This window comes from Henckelia pumila, chromosome 3, assembly GCF_033568475.1.
Source record: "Henckelia pumila isolate YLH828 chromosome 3, ASM3356847v2, whole genome shotgun sequence".
Classification (NCBI taxonomy): domain Eukaryota; kingdom Viridiplantae; phylum Streptophyta; class Magnoliopsida; order Lamiales; family Gesneriaceae; genus Henckelia; species Henckelia pumila.
In genome coordinates this window covers 67,845,812-67,865,458 of record NC_133122.1, presented here as the reverse complement: position 1 = coordinate 67,865,458, position 19,647 = coordinate 67,845,812, and the positions used below count along the sequence as shown (strand labels likewise).

The window sequence follows — 19,647 nt, the reverse complement described above, 5'->3', positions numbered from 1 at the left end:
GGTTTGGTTTGGTTTGGTTTATTATTTAGGAAAACCGAAACACTTGGTTGGATTCGAATATTTATCAAAACCCGAATCAATCTAGTTTTGTTCATCGCTAGTTGATATTGTCGATGTGACACCAGACACTAGATATTGCTGACATATTTTTAGTAAAAAATGACTAAAAACGCCTATTAAAACCAATTTTCTGCATTGAAATGAAAATTATCCTAATTGAAAACTCAACTCAAACTAGACCAACTCACCAGATGATTGTTGTAATCCTCCGATTAATAATCTCATTAATTTTTGTTCCAACATTTGCCTCCAGCTAATTCCACCTTTATGCCTAACTAAACGTCACCCACTTTGTAAAGTTTTAATGTCTGATAATTTACAACACATATAATATATATATAAATTCCCTTCTCTTGTAAATTGTATGCTAAATTTTGAAAGATTTTCAAACAGGTGCTGTTCCAATTATCCAATGTTTGTTTGTGATCAAGATGTGGTGTGCAAAGCAGCTCTCATATTTGCAGTAACAAGATGTCTGCTCTCCTTTGCTCGAAATCTCGTGATCTCATTTTCGAATTCCTCGTCACAAAACGTCGTGGTATCCCCCTCGTCGCGCCACTCTCCCACTTCCTTGGACGTTACAAAAACACTAGGGAACAGTCTAAAATATACTACACTCGGAAACATCCAACGCTGGCTGCCCGAAACCCGTGGTTTGTCGTGTGCGGTATGTTTGAACAGGTTGAGGAGGAATAACAAGGTGTGGGAGCTAAGAAACTGCGGCCATGTATTCCACAAGCATTGTCTTGAGGAGTGGCTACGCCATGATGCACGGTCGACGTGCCCTCTCTGTCGGTCGCCTCTGTTGGCGGATAGTCCTGTTCCGCCGCCCGTGGTGCAGCCGAGCTGGGCGGTGGAGAGACTGCTTTACTTGCTTGGGGATGATCTGCTTCCTTGAATGATGATCAAGCCTTTTTCTTGATTAATCTTGATGAATGGGGAGGGGTTTTTTGTGAAGTCCCCTGTTAGAACAGAGTACAACTAGAGATTATATTCTTTGGTGTTTGTGTTATAAACTCTTGAGATGAGACATTTTGGGATGGCCGAAAAATATTTCATGCTACCCTTGAGATTGACGTCTTTCTTAGGATTTGTTTTAGCAATAATCAGTTTGTAATTTAATTTAAAATGAATATATGGACCTCTCTTGATTTTCTTGAATTGTGTTGTTCAACTATTTGGTTTTGTAATTTATTATTTTTTTTACAAAAAAATTAAACCGAATTTAAAAACTAGTCCGGATTGTTGATTTTGAAGAAATAATAAACATTGAACATAAAATAGGGCTCCCAACCCACAATTAATAATTAAATTAGGAGCCACATAAGTATGAACTCAGAACTATGAACTCATTTCGGCCTACAATTTATGCGTTAAAGCTTTAATGGCATATCATCATATATGGCTATTCAGAGCATTACGCCAACATAGTGTCGCATTTCTTGTTCCAACCTAGCGCTATTTTCAGTGCTAGGTTGATGCAATGTTATAGTGTTGCATTAAATTTGGTGTTACAGTTGGTGCAACACTGTAGCTATGCTATTCTTTTTTTTTTTTGTTTGGTTTGTTTTTCTTAATTTTTTATTATAATTAGTGAAAAATGCACACGTTTCGCGTGTGTTAAAAAAAGACGAGTTTTTTTTCAGGTGAAAGGTGGAGTGAGTGAGAGGTTTTTAGTGGGGTTGTGGGGAGGAAATATAATATATGGATAACAAAAAAAGTGAAGGAGGGGCAAAAGTGAAAACAAAAGATGATGTCCACACATAAGTTTCTAAGTGTCTCAACTATTATAATATAGTAGAGATATATATTAAGATTATTTATAACCCACACTCTCACCCGGACGATTGTTTCTAAGTCTGATATCGTAGGATGGATTACTCTCTTTCCCGTTCTTATTTCAGATATACTTATACAGAAAATTGATTTTTCACGTCATGTTGCAACTATAAGATTGGAAACCACGCACAAAATTGAGTCTTTGATTGAAAATAACTAAATAAATACAAGTTTTTTCAATGCGAAATATTTTTATAAGTCTATGCTTGAGACGAATAATTTGGAATAGTAATACTAAAATTGCTTATTTATCAAATATACTCCACAATCGAACGCTACTTCATAAATTTTTGCATTCCGTCGCAAAAACTCTCTTTTCGAAGTCAGAAATCAAATGAGCACATAAATGGAAAAAAGGTTCCTTTCAATGGAACCAAGCAAAGACTTGGACCCAAACATCACCCCAAGCACATATTCATCTATTCCTTACTCAAAAATTCCAACAAGGGCAGAGACCGTTATGTTACCATTCTAGATTTTTCTATGAAAATCATCTCGTAAGTTCACTTATTTTGGAGATTGATAGATTATTTAAGTTGTCAAATTTTGATATTAGAGTAATAATTTATTTTTTTGTACATTTATTTTTTTCGCCAAGAGATCTAACCTACGGAAAAATTCCTGATAAGACATCAAATACTGATGATATGTCTGATATTATGTCGGTATTCAAACAAAAAAAATGACTAGAATTAAGAGAAACCAATTTATTGTGCTAAAACCCAATGTGTATATGAATGATAAAAAAAACCAAAATAGACTAACTTGGAAGTAGATTTTGGTAATTTCCCGTTCTTCTATGAGTGGTATAAGTTTTTCGAGTTATTTGCACCAAATATCCCTGTGAAATATTGAAAATGCACACTTCTCCCCTGTAAAATTTTAATAGGCATCTTAAACCCTAACCTTTTAAAAAATTAGCAAACTCGCCCCTTTAGATGAGTGATTGTTGCGCACGCACCCCTCATGCGACTGGGCAAAGATTTTGATATTTTTTTGCACCAAACCCCTGTGAAATATTAAAAATGCATATTTGACCCATGTGAAAATAATTTTTAAATTTATTCAACCCATAATACACAATTTTTATTAAAATATAATTATAAAATATTTACAAGCATTTTTTGTTTTATTAATTTTAATTTTATTTTTAATTTTAAATTTATTATGATTATATAATTATTTTTTAAAAAATATTATTATTTTATCTTGTTATCGTTATTTTATTAAACTTTCTTCTTGTTTTCAACTTTTCAATTAAACATGCGTTCATAAAAAGTATTTAAATAATTTCAAGTACCAAAATAATGAATAAACTGATAAGTTCAAACATATTGCTTTTTCGATTTAGTACTATATATTATTGAATCAAAATTTAAATTTTTCGAGAATATGCATTGCACAATTTGTAATAAATAATAAAAAAAAATAACATGCTTATATAATTCTAAATCGAAAAGTACCATTCATGAACTTATCATTTGATTCAATATTTTTGGTATTTTTAGATATTTAAATTTTTATTTATGAATGATGTTTAATGGAGAAGTTGAAAACACGAAATGATTTGATAAAATAAATGATAACGAGATAAAGTAATAATTTTTTTAGAAATAAATTAATTATAAATTATAAATTTAAAATAAAAACTAAAAATAAATAAAATTAAAAATGTTTGAAAAATATTTTATAATTAGATCTTAATAAATATTGTGTATTATTATTTAATGCAAATTCTGCAATGCATTTAAAAAATTTAGATTTTGGTTCAAAAATCTATAATCCTAAATTGAAAAGTGATATGCAAGAATTATCATTTTGATTTAATATTTTGGTACTTTTAGGTATTTAAATCTCGTTTATGAATGCATTTTTAATTGAGAAGTTGGAAACAAGAAGAAAATTTATTAAAATAATGATAACAAGATAAAATAATAATATTTTTTAAAAAATAATTATATAATCATTAAAAATTAAATTAATAAAACGAAAATTGTTTGCTAAATATTTTATAATTAGATTTTAATGCTGTTAAAAAAATAATTAGATTTTAATAAAAATTATGTATTATGGGTTGAATAGATTTAAAAATTATTTTCACAGGGGTCAAATATGCATTTTAAATATTTCACAGGGGTATTTGATGCAAAAAAAATATCAAAATCTTTGCTCAGTCGCATGAGGGGCGCGTGCGCAACAATCACTCATCTAAGGGGGCGAGTGTGCTAATTTTTTAAAAGGTCAGGGTTTAAGATGCCTATTAAAATTTCACAGGGGAGAAGTGTGCATTTTCAATATTTCACAGGGGTGTTTGGTGCAAATAACTCTAAGTTTTTCTATTAAAATTGAAAAGAAAAAGTAAGAGAGATCATGTGAGAACCTTGATTCTAATCATCTAATCAAAATAAATCATTCAATAATCGACAGAGAGTCCGGACAAAAAGATAAAGAATTTTTTTTTAAAAGCATTCACGGACCCCGTGCACCTTCCGTGCTCGGGTCCGTGCATTAACCTGTAGCCAAAGGTTCTGAAGCTACAAAAATACACGGACCCCGTGCACCCCTCCGTGCACAAAAATGCACTAAATCCCCAACTCTCTGTTTTCTGCACGAACCCCGTGCACCCTCCGTGCTCGAGTCCGTGGCCCGTCATTACAAAATCATCAACTTACTGCCTCGGACAGAGTATGCACGGACCTGGACCCGGAGGTGGCACAGGGTCCGTGCATGTCAAGCAAAACTTAAAGATTTGAGGCAGAGGACACACGGACCCTTGCACAGAGGTGGCACGGGGTCCGTGCCCTGCAAATTTTCTGAAAAATAAAACACAGGCAAATCCAATTCAAAACTCATACTACAACATGCATTAAAACCACAATTCTAGAGTAAAACAATACATGAAGTTTTCAAGTTGTACAAATCATCGAACGAGTAGAACATGCATCGGTTCTTGGTTTTACAACATAATACAAACAAGTTCGAAAAGCTAATACAACTTCTAAACCAAGTACTCACTTCTATCATTCCCAACTCGATCTAGTCATGCTGCCTTTGACTTGAACCTACGCCACATGTTGCCAAGCACACATACAAAGACAAGACAACGGCCAGATAATCCGGTGAGAATAACATTCTCAGTAAAAGAAACAAGGCAAGTAATATCAACAAGTATATCAAAATGATATAATGATAATAAAACAAGTAATTTCAAGTAGTATATCAACAACTTAATTCAAAATGCAATGAAATGCAATGCATATCTCTGGGTTTCAAGATTATTTAAAATGGATAATCAAAGAGAATTTTGTTCTTTCGATTGGGATCCCGAGGCCAAGATATATCACCACAACTCAACGACTTTCCCGATCGAAGTGAATGCGATATATCTCGCTTCCTCTAGACTTTGGAGCAACTTATAAGGAGTATTCAGACTTTGGGAAACGTCAACAACCCAGACACTCGCTTATAGTCCCCAAAACGTCTAATTCGATGTGAAATCAAGTAATTCGGCTCAAGATGAATGCATATGAAAATCGAAACACATTCAAATAATTCAGCTAATGCATGAAATCAAACAAAAACAAGTAATCATGCATGTATGTGATTTAGGGACACGAGAATCAATCTGAACTCGAGTATTCGTCCCTTTTCGTTTCGATGTCGACTTTTATCTTTTCTTCGATTCGATGAAGCTTCCAATCTGGGCAAGCTACAAGAACAAGAACTTTAAATCAAAATTCTATTCAATCGTAATTCAACGATTAAGATAAACTCGTTATCAATTCTCGATCAATTCTTCGACGATTCGGATTCTACGAACTCTGAACTCCACGATCTTCAACCAAATCTGTACGGAGATATAAAAGAATCAAATATCAATCAATCCAATTCAAATCTACTCAATAACTTAATTCAAACTCCCCAAAATCCGAAAATCTCAAATCGATGGCATAACGGCTATAAAACGGCCAACCGAAAACGCAGACATCAATATATCGATCTTAACAACTCATAACAATATCAATTCATCCAATTCAACTCAAAACCAACAAATCCCAAAAACCCTTATTTTCGAATTATACTTCCAAAAATCATAACAATTCCGAACTTCGTTCTTTTTTCGATCCGACTTTAAAAACACGATCTATGCTAGCTCAAGAACGACATATCCAAAAATAATCGAATTCTAACGGCATCCAAAAATCGAAGCATAACTGATCGAAGATAAACTTACGGTAGAATGAAGCTTTCACAGTTGTGATCGCGAATACACCTTCGGATTGAGTTTCTATCGGACGGATCGAGCAAAAACTGAACGACTATGGAGGTCATCGGCCAAGGAAGGAGGAAGAAGAGAAGGAGAATGCCACCTACATGCTTCAAATTTCCTTTTTAAGCAAAGACCAAGTCAAAATGAGGAAATTGCACTTTGGTCCCTGAAATTTCCAAAAATTGCAATTCAGTCCCTGATCAACTAACAATTCAATCCTCGAATTTTCTAATCTCCGATTATCAATATTAAACTCTTATAATCTCGATTAGGCTAATTTTGGGGCGTTACATATCAACATGAATTAGGCTGATCGGGCTGACTCGTCTCGTTATATAAAATAGTTTAATTGGATTGGGAAATACCCGTTGGGTTGATTCGTTCCGCCATATAAAATAGGTGAGTTGAATTGGAAATTTCTCAACCCATGGTAGATTGTGGCATGTTACAAGTCGGTCCACTCCAACTCATCAAATTACACATAAACTTGTATGGTTAACTCGCCCTCGCCACCAAAAATAGATAAGTTGGATTGATATTTTCTCAACTTGTCTAAAAAACAAACCGACCTATCTAATGATAGATTGCTACAAGTTATGGGTCAGTCCGGCCTACTAATCCGTTTTGAAATCGTTAAAAAAAAGTACACCTTATATACAATTTAAGTTTTAGTTTGTTCCCCCTTCATTAAAATGTTATTACACATGAACTAGGCCACTACGGAAAGTAACCATTTTTCATGTATTGAGCTAAATTGATGTTTCAAACGAGGTATTATACTTCACCTTGGAATTATGGAATCAGTTCCTTGTTGAATCCCCGGTACAATTCCTTCCCTTTAGCCCCCACAAAGTACCAACTTTCCAATTCCAACAGAAAGCAATACTTTCTTGTACGTAATTATATAAAACAACAAAGACGTACAAACCGAGAATTAGTTCCCGAATCATGGATTTTCGTTACATGTTCATTACCACCCTTTTCTTGATTTTCATTCTGGGTAGACGCTCGCTGGTCGACGGCTTCGGTTGTAACTGGGGAATGCGAGCCACCCACCCTCTCCCTCCAAATATAGTCGTGAATCTGATGAAAGAAAACGGATTCGACAAAGTGAAGCTGTTCGAAGCCGACCCCTGGGCTCTGCAGGCACTAGGCAGGTCCGGGATCCAAGTCATGGTTGGGATCCCGAACGAAATGTTAGCGACGTTAGCGAGTAGCGTTCGAGCTGCTGAAGAATGGGTGTCACAAAACGTCTCCTACTTTTTGTCCCAAAAGGGGGTGGACATAAGGTACGTAGGTACACTTGTTAAAAACCTGTAATTGATCCTTCTAAAAACTTTCATAAAAATGTACGTTATATGTCTCTTTGTGTGTAAATTAAGGCCTCAAACAAAAAACTAAGAAAAATACAAACGGTGCTGTTGGTCACTGCTGGGTAGAGATTTTGAAATTATACTATTTTTATGAAATCTCGATATTATTAAAACCCTTTAACGGAAAATCAAGTCGAATTTATAGTTTGGTTTTTAATTCAAACCGAATTTTCAATTTCGATTCAATTTGAGCAGTAAACGAACACCCCTATTCTTACCTGCCACCTTACAAAACCAATTTAATTTTTTTTCATTTCAAGCATATGATATACCGAAATTAATTATCCTCCTATAATTTGTGGTTATTAATCAGGTACGTTGCTGTTGGAAACGAACCATTTCTCAAGACATACCAAAACAAATTCACACAGACAACACTTCCAGCCCTACAAAACATCCAAGCAGCCCTGATCAAGGCAGGTCTCGGCCGCGACGTAAAAGCCACGGTCCCTCTCAACGCCGACGTATACCAAACCGAAACCGGCCTGCCCTCAGGCGGCGACTTCCGCTCTGACATCCACACCCTAATGGTTTCCTTGGTCAAGTTCCTCAGCCAAAATGCCGCTCCCCTCACCATCAACATCTACCCTTTCCTAAGTCTGCAAGCCGACCCTCATTTTCCGGTCGATTACGCCTTCTTCGACGGCTCTGCCTCCCCTGTAATCGACGGACCCATCACCTACACCAACGTGTTCGAGGCGAACTACGACACGCTCGTATCAGCCCTGGAGAAAAACGGGTTCACTTCCATTCCAATCATCATAGGCGAGGTAGGCTGGCCGACCGACGGGGACCCGAACGCGAACTCCCAGATGGCGCAAAGATTTTACCGTGGCTTACTCAACAGAATAAACCAGGGGCAGGGGACGCCTAAACGCAGCACCCCGCCTGATATTTACCTGTTTGCTTTAACAGACGAAGACGCCAAGAGTATCGATCCCGGAAACTTTGAGAGACACTGGGGCATCTTTAACTTCGACGGGACACTAAAATATCCCCTGGATTTAGGCAATGGAAGGAACCTGACGGCGGCGAAAGGTGTTCGATACTTGGCGAGACAGTGGTGCGTTATGGCCCCGGATGCGGACATCCTGGACCCCAATCTGCCGGGGAAATGGGCTTTCGCGTGCACGTACGCAGATTGCACGAGCCTTGGATTCGGGTCGTCTTGCGGGGGCTTGGATGCCAGAAGCAATGCGTCGCACGCGTTTAATACATACTACCAGACATTTAATCAGCAGAAAGGGTCGTGCGAGCAGTTCGGTTACTTGTCCGTTGTTACGAAGATCGATCCCGGATTTCGGGACGCTACCTGCAAGTACGAGATAATGATAGACACAGGAAAACACGAGGTCGTCGTTAATCCGGGGACATCGTCGGGCCATGCGACGATTCGTGGTTCGGTTGTTTCTTGGTTGTTGTTAACGTTGTTGTTGTTGGTTTGTTTATAAGAAAATGAGAATTGAAAATATTAGGTATAAGAAGGTGATTTTAGAGTCATGTCGAATTCTTCAGGGAACCAATGGGTCGATGATCATTTGGTCGTTTTGTGAAGTTTCAAAAATTTTATATGAAAATTTCACAAGAAAATCAAATATTTGTTATGCTAAATCATCGTGTTTGTGTTTTGTAGTTTGTACGGAGATGTAGTGGAAGCGTAAAAAAGAAAATTGACTTGTTGATTCATGGGTAATAGTCAGGAAAATCTAGAAAAGGAAAAAGAAAAAGAAAAAGACGAACCACTCCAATAAGATTTCAATATGGATTAATCTATGTTAGGACCAAATTACAAAATATTTATAGAAACTTAATATTATTTATTTATTTATTATTAAAAAGTGCATAACTGATTGAGTAGAACGAACGCCTAGACTAAAGATATACGAAATCGGTTTTAAGGGGCTAACAAGTTGACGAAGTAACTACATTTTTAGTAAAAAGTGCATAACTGATTGCATTCCATTGTTTTTGGGTCTAAATAATTATTTTTTGACACCATTAAGTCTGTGGTACAAAAGTTCTCTATATATATTTGTAAACTTTTCAAATCTACTTAACCACATTAAAATACACAATTTTTCTCAACAAAGTATTGTGATGTAAGTGATATATGTATTCGAGTAGATTTGAAAATATGTATTACAATAATACAAGGGAATTTTTATAACATTAACCTAATATTCTCAAAAAATGTTATGTAGGAGCAAAAACAAAGCATGTACAACAACTCGCCGTGACAAGGGGTAAAACATATGAAATTTATAAAATTTAAGGGCAAGGATTTCTATTAAATTTTCATATAATAGATATGTATATTTTCAATATTTTACAGAAGATTTGATGAAAAAAAGTTTTATTTTACATATTATTGATTAAATTAAATGATAATTATAACTACAATTCTGATAATTAATAATAATAATATTATCACTACTTATATTTATAATATTTTAATAATTATTATAATAATATCTGTATATTATAATAAACATAGTAATAAATGTGTTAAAAATTGTGAACTTGGACTCAAGGAGGAGGATTATCCAAGTCTATATATATAAATCACACGAACTTAAATTATCCAACCGATGTGAGACATAACACACCTTCTTACGCAATCTAGTTCAATGGATAGAGTTGTTGAAGTCTATATATAACTCCCAGAAATTTTATCCAATCGACACGTGACAATTACATACTAGCAAAATGTTAGTACAATGGAATTCGTAGGCTTTAAACAATGGAATTTGCTCGCAATATGCTGCAGGTGAATATGAAATTATGATTTTTATTCGTTGACCCTTTTTTTATGTATAAATTAATTTGTCCAAATCTAATGTCGTCGAAATTCTTATAAATAGCTACCTCTTAATTGGGATTGAGGCGATCTCAACATATCAAAGAGATTAACAGGATGTTTGCTTAAGCAAAGCGTTTATAAGTTGTTAAAATATTTTAATAAAATAAGATAACAAATGTTAAAGATGCTCAGGTGCTTGACAGTATAATATCTTTTAATATAAAAATTATCAAAAAATACATAGTACTATAAAAAATAATATAATATTTATTTTAACAAGTTATTTTACATCAAACCTTCTCCTGTGAAATATTAAAAATAATGTTCGGGATCGGTTGGGGTGAACTGATTTTTCTAAGACACAATAGCAGTTGACCCCGAAATCTTCAAGTATGATGTTCAGTTGAGGTTGGTCAACCGAACTCGTCATTCTCGTGTGTCAATGTTAACTGACAAACAAGTATTATGTGAGGAATGATGCCAACTACCAGATTAGAGCTTAAATCAATGGACTTGGTGTGTGGGTGAGAGTGATATAGACTGGAAATGTAACGACACAAGAATTTTTTATGGATGTTCGGATATTTCAAAAGCTTCCGTTGACCTCTTCTTTCACCTCGAAAAGATTCAATTTAGAAGAATTTGACTATTACAATCGACTTGCAACCTACGCAAAGACTAGGACTTGCACATACTACCTATCCCAGAACTCCTATAAAACTCAAGAACATAGTTTCTGACTACTTCTTGTTACAAAGAGATTTGCAGCACCTCAACTGGAAAATCACATTTACAACACTTAGCACTAATTTATCCTCACCTTCTATACTTGAAAGTTGAATCTCGTGCTTGTGTTCTTAGACTCTTGATAATAAAATTTGAAGTGCTTCTGCTTGTTTTCTGGACTGGGTGGGTAAACTGAGATTCATTTTACCTCTGATAGCTTGAATGTATATGTGAGAATTCTTAAGGAGTCGGATAATCTTCAAATGCCCAAAGGATGTATATTTATACTCAACAGACAATGTCTCTTTTGAATTCAAATTAATAATGTTAGCTTGTCCTATCCGCAGACATTCCCTGTCATCATAGTATACTGATGTATTCTATAAATGCGACGTCTTATCTTGTACGAAATTTTTTATCCAAATGAGTTGCGTTGGTTCAATCTTGCTTGCTTAGTCTCTTGATCAGTTGAGCAAGACATTAGTTGAGCTTAGAAAAACTCATTCAGTTTAGCTCCCTAAACTAAGTTTCATTTGTCGTGTGAAGTCATTTCTCGTGCTCAACTGCTAGCTTGATGCTTCTTGATAGCTTGATGATTTCAGTTAAGCTATGCTCAACTGTTACGATAGCTTGAGTGAGAGATTTCACGAACTGAGTGCAGTTTGTCTCTTTTGCTATGGTCAAAAGTCAACTCAGTTGATGTCTTCAGTTTAACTCGTCAGTTAATGTCTTTGATATGCTTTCGTAATATCAAAAATATGCAATATATATTCCAACAAATACAAAGTTAACCCCTATGGAATGTATTAGCTAGGCATCCTAGCTTGCCCTTAACCTTTTATGAAATTTTCACGTTTACCTCTTTTCACGGCGAGTTATTGCATACCATTGTTTTTGGGTCTAAATAATTATTTTTTGACACCATTAAGTCTGTGGTACAAAAGTTTCCTATATATATTTGTAATACTTTTCAAATCTACTTAACCACATTAAAATACACAATTTTTCTCAACAAAGTATTGTGATGTAAGTGATATATGTATTCGAGTAGATTTGAAAATACGTATTACAATAATACAAGGGAATTTTTATAACATTAACCTAATATTCTCAAAAAAATGTTATGTAGGAGCAAAAACAAAGCATGTACAACAACTCGCCGTGACAAGGGGTAAAACATATAAATTTTATAAAATTTAAGGGCAAGGATTTCTATTAAATTTTCATATAATAGATATGTATATTTTTAATATTTTACAGAAGATTTGATGAAAAAAAGTTTTATTTTACATATTATTGATTAAATTAAATTATAATTATAACTACAATTCTGATAATTAATAATAATAATATTATCACTAATTATATTTATAATATTTTAATAATTATTATAATAATATCTGTATATTATAATAAACATAGTAATAAATGTGTTAAAAATTGTGAACTTGGACTCAAGGGGGAGGATTATCCAAGTTTATATATATAACTCACACGAACTTAAATTATCCAACCGATGTGAGACATAACACACCTTCTTACGCAATCTAGTTCAATGGGTAGAGTTGTTGAAGTCTATATATAACTCCCAAAAATTTTATCCAATCGACGCGAGACAATTACATACTAGAAAAATGTTAGTACAACTAGTTTTATATTATTAGTAATACAATATTAATAAAGATAATTATATATATATATATACACACACACACACTATTATATTACTCATGCATAACAATTATAAATATATTAATAATAACTTATTACTATAATTAAATTTTAATATTAATTGTGATATTAATAATGACAATAAAAATTAATTAAAAGTAAAATTATTTAAAATTATCTTGTATGATACTCCCTCCGACCCATATATATTGTCATTTTTGGATTTTCACACAGATTAAGAAAAATATATTGGGAAAGCAAATTTTGTATAAACTTCCTATTTTATCCCTATTCAATGTATTAAAAAATGATTGCACAATTTTTAATGTGTAGTTAATAGGGGTATATTAGTAAAGAAGTGTAAAAAAATATTACTAAATATGGTATATGACTATATATTTGAGACAAACAAAAAAGGAAACGTGGACAATATAATTGGGACGGAGGGAGTATATGATACGCAAGTGACTGATCCTTCAATAATCCCAATGTACTTTATCCATACATTATCATATCCATTGAACCAAGCGGAGCTTTAGAGTTTTCTCAAAATCATGTTCATGTACGTCAATGAACATGATAATCAAAATGCAGAAGAAGATCGAGCATAACCCCCAGCCATTGAACATTGATTTGTAAGTATTATACTTTTCTCATGGTTTGAAGCCTTCTAAGCACTCCAACCCTTTAGCAGATGGTATATTTGTGTTTTTATGGGATGTGTGCTTAGGGACATCATAACTAGTTATTTATAGGGATTTTTCATACCATCAATGAGATGATCGGGAGACGATAGTAAAAAAGAGAGGCTTCATGCGAGTCTCAAAAGTCTAAGTAGAGACAACACATGCCTCTTCCGTCTAAAATATCATACGGTCTTCACGACTGTCTACTCTCCTCTTTTTTTTTTATATATGTTCCATAATATGATTTGCTAAATTCAAATATTTCATACATCCTCCCACTTGGCACATATACAAGCCAATATATAAGAAAACAAAATACATGAATCATGGCGATAGGTCCTCTGATAACAAGTATTATCTTTCATGTATCACATTGAATTATGTCTCTCAAGCATGAAGAACTTGATGAATAAATCTTATGTTTATTCGATGTCCAACTTTATTGATATTTCTAGAATCAATGAATGTGTACACAAAAAATATGAGAAAATATCACATCAAAAGTTTCATTAATTTATTCTTACAACAAATATACATAAAGGAATCAAGTCCCAGGCATTCTGTATGATCCTTAAATTTCGATGGTGGCATGCCTTTAGTCAAAGGATCGGAAATCATCAATTCAATTCTAATGTGTTCGATAACCAATGTTTTATCTTTAACACGATTTCTTATGGCTAAATACTTAATGTCGATGTGCTTGCTTCGGCTTCGACTACCACTTTTGTTAGTTTTAGCCATAAAAATAGTAGCTGAATTGTCACAATATATCCTTAATGCCAACTCCAAAAAAAAAATCCTTAATGGCCTAGATATAAAATAAAAAATTCTAAGCCCCGATATGAAACTCTTCAACCAAATACCATGTGAGGTTGCCTCAAAACAAGATATGAACTCAACCTCTATAGTGGAAGTATCAGTCAATGTTTTCTTTGCATTTATCAAAGATACAACTCCGCTAGCTAGCATGAAAATATATCCTGAAGTGGATTTTCGAGAATCAATGCAGCCATCGTAGTCTAAATCAGAGTAGCCAATTACTTCCAAATTTTCGTCTGAACATAAACATATAGTCTTTGGTCCCTTGAAGGTACCTCATTAATTTCTTTGCAGCTTTCCAGTGGTCTAAACTATATCTTCCCAACATCCCAACAACAAATATTGCAATGTTAGGTCTAGTGCAAACCTGAGCATACATCAAGATTATGACAACAGAAGCATAAGGAATGTTTTTAATTTGTTCCCGTTCTAGAGCATTTGTGAGGCCTCGATTCTAATAAATAATCTTAGGCTAATACAAATGATCACCGCAATTAACCAATAAGAATAAAAGAATAAATTTTTTTTAAAGAACAGTGCTCGCTCGATCGGTAAAATCTTACCGATCGAGCTGGACATCTACTCCAAGTCTCTGCCGAGACTTAACAAAGGCCCCCGCTCGATCGGTAAAATCTTACCGATCGAGCGGACATAAATGCCCAAACTTACTGCCTCAGTACAGGGGTGCTCGCTCGATCGGTAATATTCAACCAATCGAGCGAGATGCTCTGTACCAGAAAAATTCTGGTTTTCTTCCAAAAATTCAATCTCCAACTCAAACAATTCAACAATATATAACCCCATTCAACAAGATACAAAAGGATAAAAGTCTAGAGTTATACAATTCTACTAAAGAGAACATGCATCAGTTCCAGCTAGTTCAAAATATATAAAAATACATCACAAGTTTGAACAGTAACTTCGACTTCTAAAACCAAAGACCTCACTTCTATCCATTCAACCACCTAGCCATGCTGCCTCTGACTCGGTCCTGCCCCACATGTTGCCAAGTACACATACAAACAAAGACAACAGCCGAATAATCCGGTGAGAATAATATTTCCAGTAAAAGAGACTAACATGCAATAACACATAAACATATCAAAACATGATATGCATCAACTTCCACATAATATATCAACTAAAGATATATATAAGAAATCCATTCAAATACGGAATTAAAATAATATGCATGACTTTAAAATTTCAGGATTATCAGACTCAGATAATCGAAATGAAATTCTTCTCTTCTTTTCTTTGGTTGGGATCCCGAGATTAAAATATCCAACAATCACACCGAACTCCCCTTTCGAGGTAGACGAGGTATACTTTAATCCTCTAGACTCCAGAGCATCATAGTGAGTTAATCGACAAGGTAGTAAATCGCCTACCAAAGCCACTCAACTACAATCCCTAGATCGTCTAATCAAAATGAATAATCAATAGGCTCAATATGAATGCATATGAAATCTCATGCATTCAAATATAAAATCAAATAAACATTCAAACATGCAAGTATGTGATTTTCTCCTAGGACACTCGAATCAATCCAAATTCGAGTTAATCGTCCCATTCCATTCCAAAGTCGTCTTATACCTTCTTGTCGTTTCACAATCTTCAATCTGTAAAACAACAAAATCTCAATTCAATAATCATTCGAGCTCTTTGATCGATAATAAGAAAATCGATACTATACCGGCTTCGATCTACCAACTATCCAATTTCTGCAAATCTCGCAACTCCACAGCCTTCAAACAATTCTGTAAAGAAGTAATAAAGGCTCTAGATCAAGATCGACATTCAAACTCAACTAAACACGGCTTAAACCAAAACAACCCAAACGATAATCCAAAAACTCAAACCGGCGGCATAACGACTATGTTCTGATAAACCGAAAACGCAGACAACAATACAATATCGCTACCAACTCATATCAATACTAATACAACAAATAGAATTCAAACCCATCAAATCCTAAAATCTACAGTTTTGAAAATCACTTCAAAAATCATAACAATTCCGAATGACGCTCTATTTAAATTCCGTCTGAGAATAAACGATAAGAACTATCTCAAGAACATCATACCCGAAAAGAATCAAATTCCAACTACATCCGAAAAATAAAAAATATATGATCGGAGATAAACTTACGATAGAACGAAGCTCTCGATGCCGTGATCGCTAAACTGCCTTCAGAAATAAATTCTAACGGACGGATCGACCAGAATCCGAAATCTGAAAGCTTGAAACTCAAATGGGGCGCTTCAATGGTGGGAGACGGCTAAGGAGAGGAAAAGAGGAAGGAGATGAAGACTTTTCAACTCAACCAAGTGTAGATAATATATTAAAATCCAAATTTGCATTTTAGTCCCTGAAAAATCCAAAATTTTCAAAATAGACCCTGATCAAAATTAAGTCGGCTCTCGAATTCTGAAATCACTTATTATCTCAAATAAAGTCAATTAAGATAATTTTGGGGCGTTACAACATTCTTCAAGAATTGATTCAAATTGAACTTTTCACCTTTCACAATTGGAGCTACACTTGGTGAATGACATTTCATCTGATATCTCTCTAAAACCTTGTTGATATTGGTTTCTTGAGACAGACCTAGAATAACTCTAATTCTATCTCTATGTATCTCAATTTCAATGACATAAGATGTATCATCCATATCTGGTCCAGAGTAATGATGTATCACATATAATCGTCCTGAGCAGACAAGTGTGCATGCATATTAATTTTTCAATCATCGTATTCTTCTTTTGAAAACATAGGAATCTTGTTAAAGGATGCCATAGATATCAAGAGCAGTTCAAGTTAAGCAAAAACCCTCTTTGATACCACTTATAGGATCAAGCATTTGTTAGTTGATGGTAATGGTGCAACTCAAATATTTTAAACCACACAGCAGCTCAAGCGTCATGGTTCGATTGCTCTACAAAGCATGTACAATTATTGCACCAAACACTATAATGGTAAAACTCAAATATTTTTACCACACAACAGTTAAGCACTATGGTTTGATCGCTCTAGTCAGCAGGGCCAATGATTACATCACAATAATCTCTCTCTCAATAATTGAACTCAGTGAAATTAATGAGAATCAAACTCGTGACCTTGACTCTGATACCAATTGTAGGACCGAGCTCTTGTCATTGTACCAAAAGTTATAGCTGATGATAATGGTGCAACTAAAATATTTTTAATCATACAACAGTCCAGAGTCATGGTTCTATCGCTCTAATCAACATGGACAATTATTGTACTCCAACAACAATATTTTGTAAAAAATTATAAAATTTTAGCATAAATTAGTGTAAAATCACACTATAAATTTTGTCAATTTAATATAAACTCTAATCTTCATTTATCTTCTAATTTATGTTTATGTTCAATATGGAATATTATTGATTTCTCGTTAGTTTCTACATTATATTAAGATTATTATTGAGCTCAAATTATATTATTTATTTAATAGTGTGAAAATAATCAAGATTTAAATTAAATATATGTAGTAGTTTTAAAATATATATTTGTTATATTCTTTTATCAAAATTTATAGTTTAAAAAATCTAAAATTTTATGGTGAATATGTTAAAACATTATATATCAAAATTTATAGTTTAAAAAATCTAAAATTTTATGGTGAATATGTTAAAACATTATATGTGATGGAAAGAATATGGTGAATAAAAAAATTAAGTAAATATTAAGGCATTAAAGAATATTTTATTTTTTAATTAAACAATATAATAGAGTAAAGTTTTAAAATGAAATTGAAATAATGGACAAAGATCTTTGTTGGATAATGGAAATAAATTTTGGAATTCTTTAAAAAAATACAAGATTAGTCACTTATGGATTTAATAAACAAAGTTTTACTTAGATCAATTGAACTAGTATAGTAGTACACCACCAAATTATAGATCGGTGGACCAATTATAGGAAAAAAATTCAATTTTGCAAACTCAACAAGATCATCGATGTAAGAAATAATTACATTCAATATTATAATAATAGGCAATGGATCCTCCATAATCATACATAAACCATAAATAGTTGCAATTTCATGAAAAAAAACAAAAACCAACAATTAATTCTTAATGCAATATATGTTTCAGTGATATATATTGAAAAATAACATCACCCAAAACAATTGTTCAAGGAAAACACACAATCTGATCAACTGAATAAATGTAGCATATAGTCTGTAGATAAGAATGGCAAAAAGCTTGCCATGTCGATGCGCTACCTCTTACGAGGACGAGACCGCTACTTGTACCTAAATAATGTTATTTTGTATTAAAATATCATAGAATATAAATACAAAAATATCGGAAAAAAAACAAAATAAATATAAAAAATTAATTTACATATACATACCCCAACTTCACCATATGGAAAATCCAACATGTCTGGATATATAAGTGGCAACCAAAAGCATCGGAACAAAACCTCCCCTTCAAATGGCGCTAGGAAGTATCCTGTAAACCCAAACTCAGTTCCATGGCCGTCCTGTACTATCAAATATTTCTCTCTATTCCCTCTTCATTTAGTTTCACACTTCCGACCACTAAAACAACATGGTTTTCCCCTTCTTCATTTTTATCTCCTCTGTTATATATAACGTTATGAAAAATTATTTTTGATTATTCAGACATGAAGTAATATTAATTCCTTGAATGAGAAATAATTACAAACAATTAATAGATAAGTAAACTTACTTCTTTCCAATCCAAGATTTTTCCGCCAACAGCCATAGAAGCAATAACTGGGAACGTTTCCAAACATGTGAGAACCTCGTCATGTTTTATGGCCTTTGATGATGTCGATTTTTTCCTCCGGGTTCGGTCTGGTAGAGTGGATCTCGAAATCTTCAGTAAATCGGGTCGGGTCGGGCACGACGGATTTCTGCACAGACAGAAGCCAAGTTAGGGGACGCCGAAGGTGTTTCGGCGTGACCCCTCCGATGCCTAAGTCAGTGCTCGAAAGTGAAAGAGCTTGACAAAAAGTAAGAACAAGAGAATATGCGTGCGTGAATGTGTGAACAAGAAGTGAATCAAATAGATGAATGAATAAACCATGAATCATACCTGTATTTATAGGGGCTTGGAGGGGTAGGTTACCTTATCAAGGTAGAACATGTGTTAAAGTAGGACTCTAATTGATGAGTCTGAAATCATATCAAATCTTGGATTCATAAGATATTGTCCTTATCTGTTGCAGATCTTCATGTGTCCGAGAGTACTGGAAGGTTCTAGATATTGGGCCCTTCCTGGGCTCGGGTCGGGCTCCAACCATACCAGTTAGGGCTCAAGCCCATGAATTTATAATCATGAGCCCATTCCCTAACAGAGACATCCCAGACTGGGCTTCTCATAAAATAAGACTAGATGGACC

At 33.9% G+C, this 19,647-nt stretch overlaps 2 protein-coding genes across 2 annotated transcripts; both read left to right on the top strand.

The window, feature by feature from the left end:
• Nucleotides 1-227: 227 nt before the first annotated feature.
• Nucleotides 228-1,193, top strand: LOC140893314 (E3 ubiquitin-protein ligase ATL4-like). Its single transcript, XM_073302372.1, has 2 exons — nt 228-353; nt 454-1,193. Exon 2 carries the CDS (start codon nt 473-475, stop codon nt 956-958), a length of 486 nt encoding a protein of 161 aa, XP_073158473.1. The 5' UTR covers nt 228-353; nt 454-472; the 3' UTR covers nt 959-1,193.
• A 5,914-nt stretch (nt 1,194-7,107) lies between these two features.
• On the top strand, nt 7,108-9,066 carry LOC140892473 (glucan endo-1,3-beta-glucosidase 5). The gene is made up of 2 exons (XM_073301373.1): nt 7,108-7,458; nt 7,856-9,066. Exons 1-2 carry the CDS (start codon nt 7,118-7,120, stop codon nt 8,991-8,993), a joined length of 1,479 nt encoding a protein of 492 aa, XP_073157474.1. The 5' UTR covers nt 7,108-7,117; the 3' UTR covers nt 8,994-9,066.
• Nucleotides 9,067-19,647: the final 10,581 nt, after the last annotated feature.

Excerpts from the sequence above, each read along its gene's own strand:
- LOC140892473 (XM_073301373.1), top strand. The coding sequence starts at position 7,118 with ATGGATTTTCGTTACATGTTCATTACCACCCTTTTCTTGATTTTCATT. Across the intron at positions 7,459-7,855 it reads CAAAAGGGGGTGGACATAAG|GTACGTTGCTGTTGGAAACG; the intron begins GTACGTAGGTAC and ends GTTATTAATCAG.
- LOC140893314 (XM_073302372.1), top strand. The coding sequence starts at position 473 with ATGTTTGTTTGTGATCAAGATGTGGTGTGCAAAGCAGCTCTCATATTT.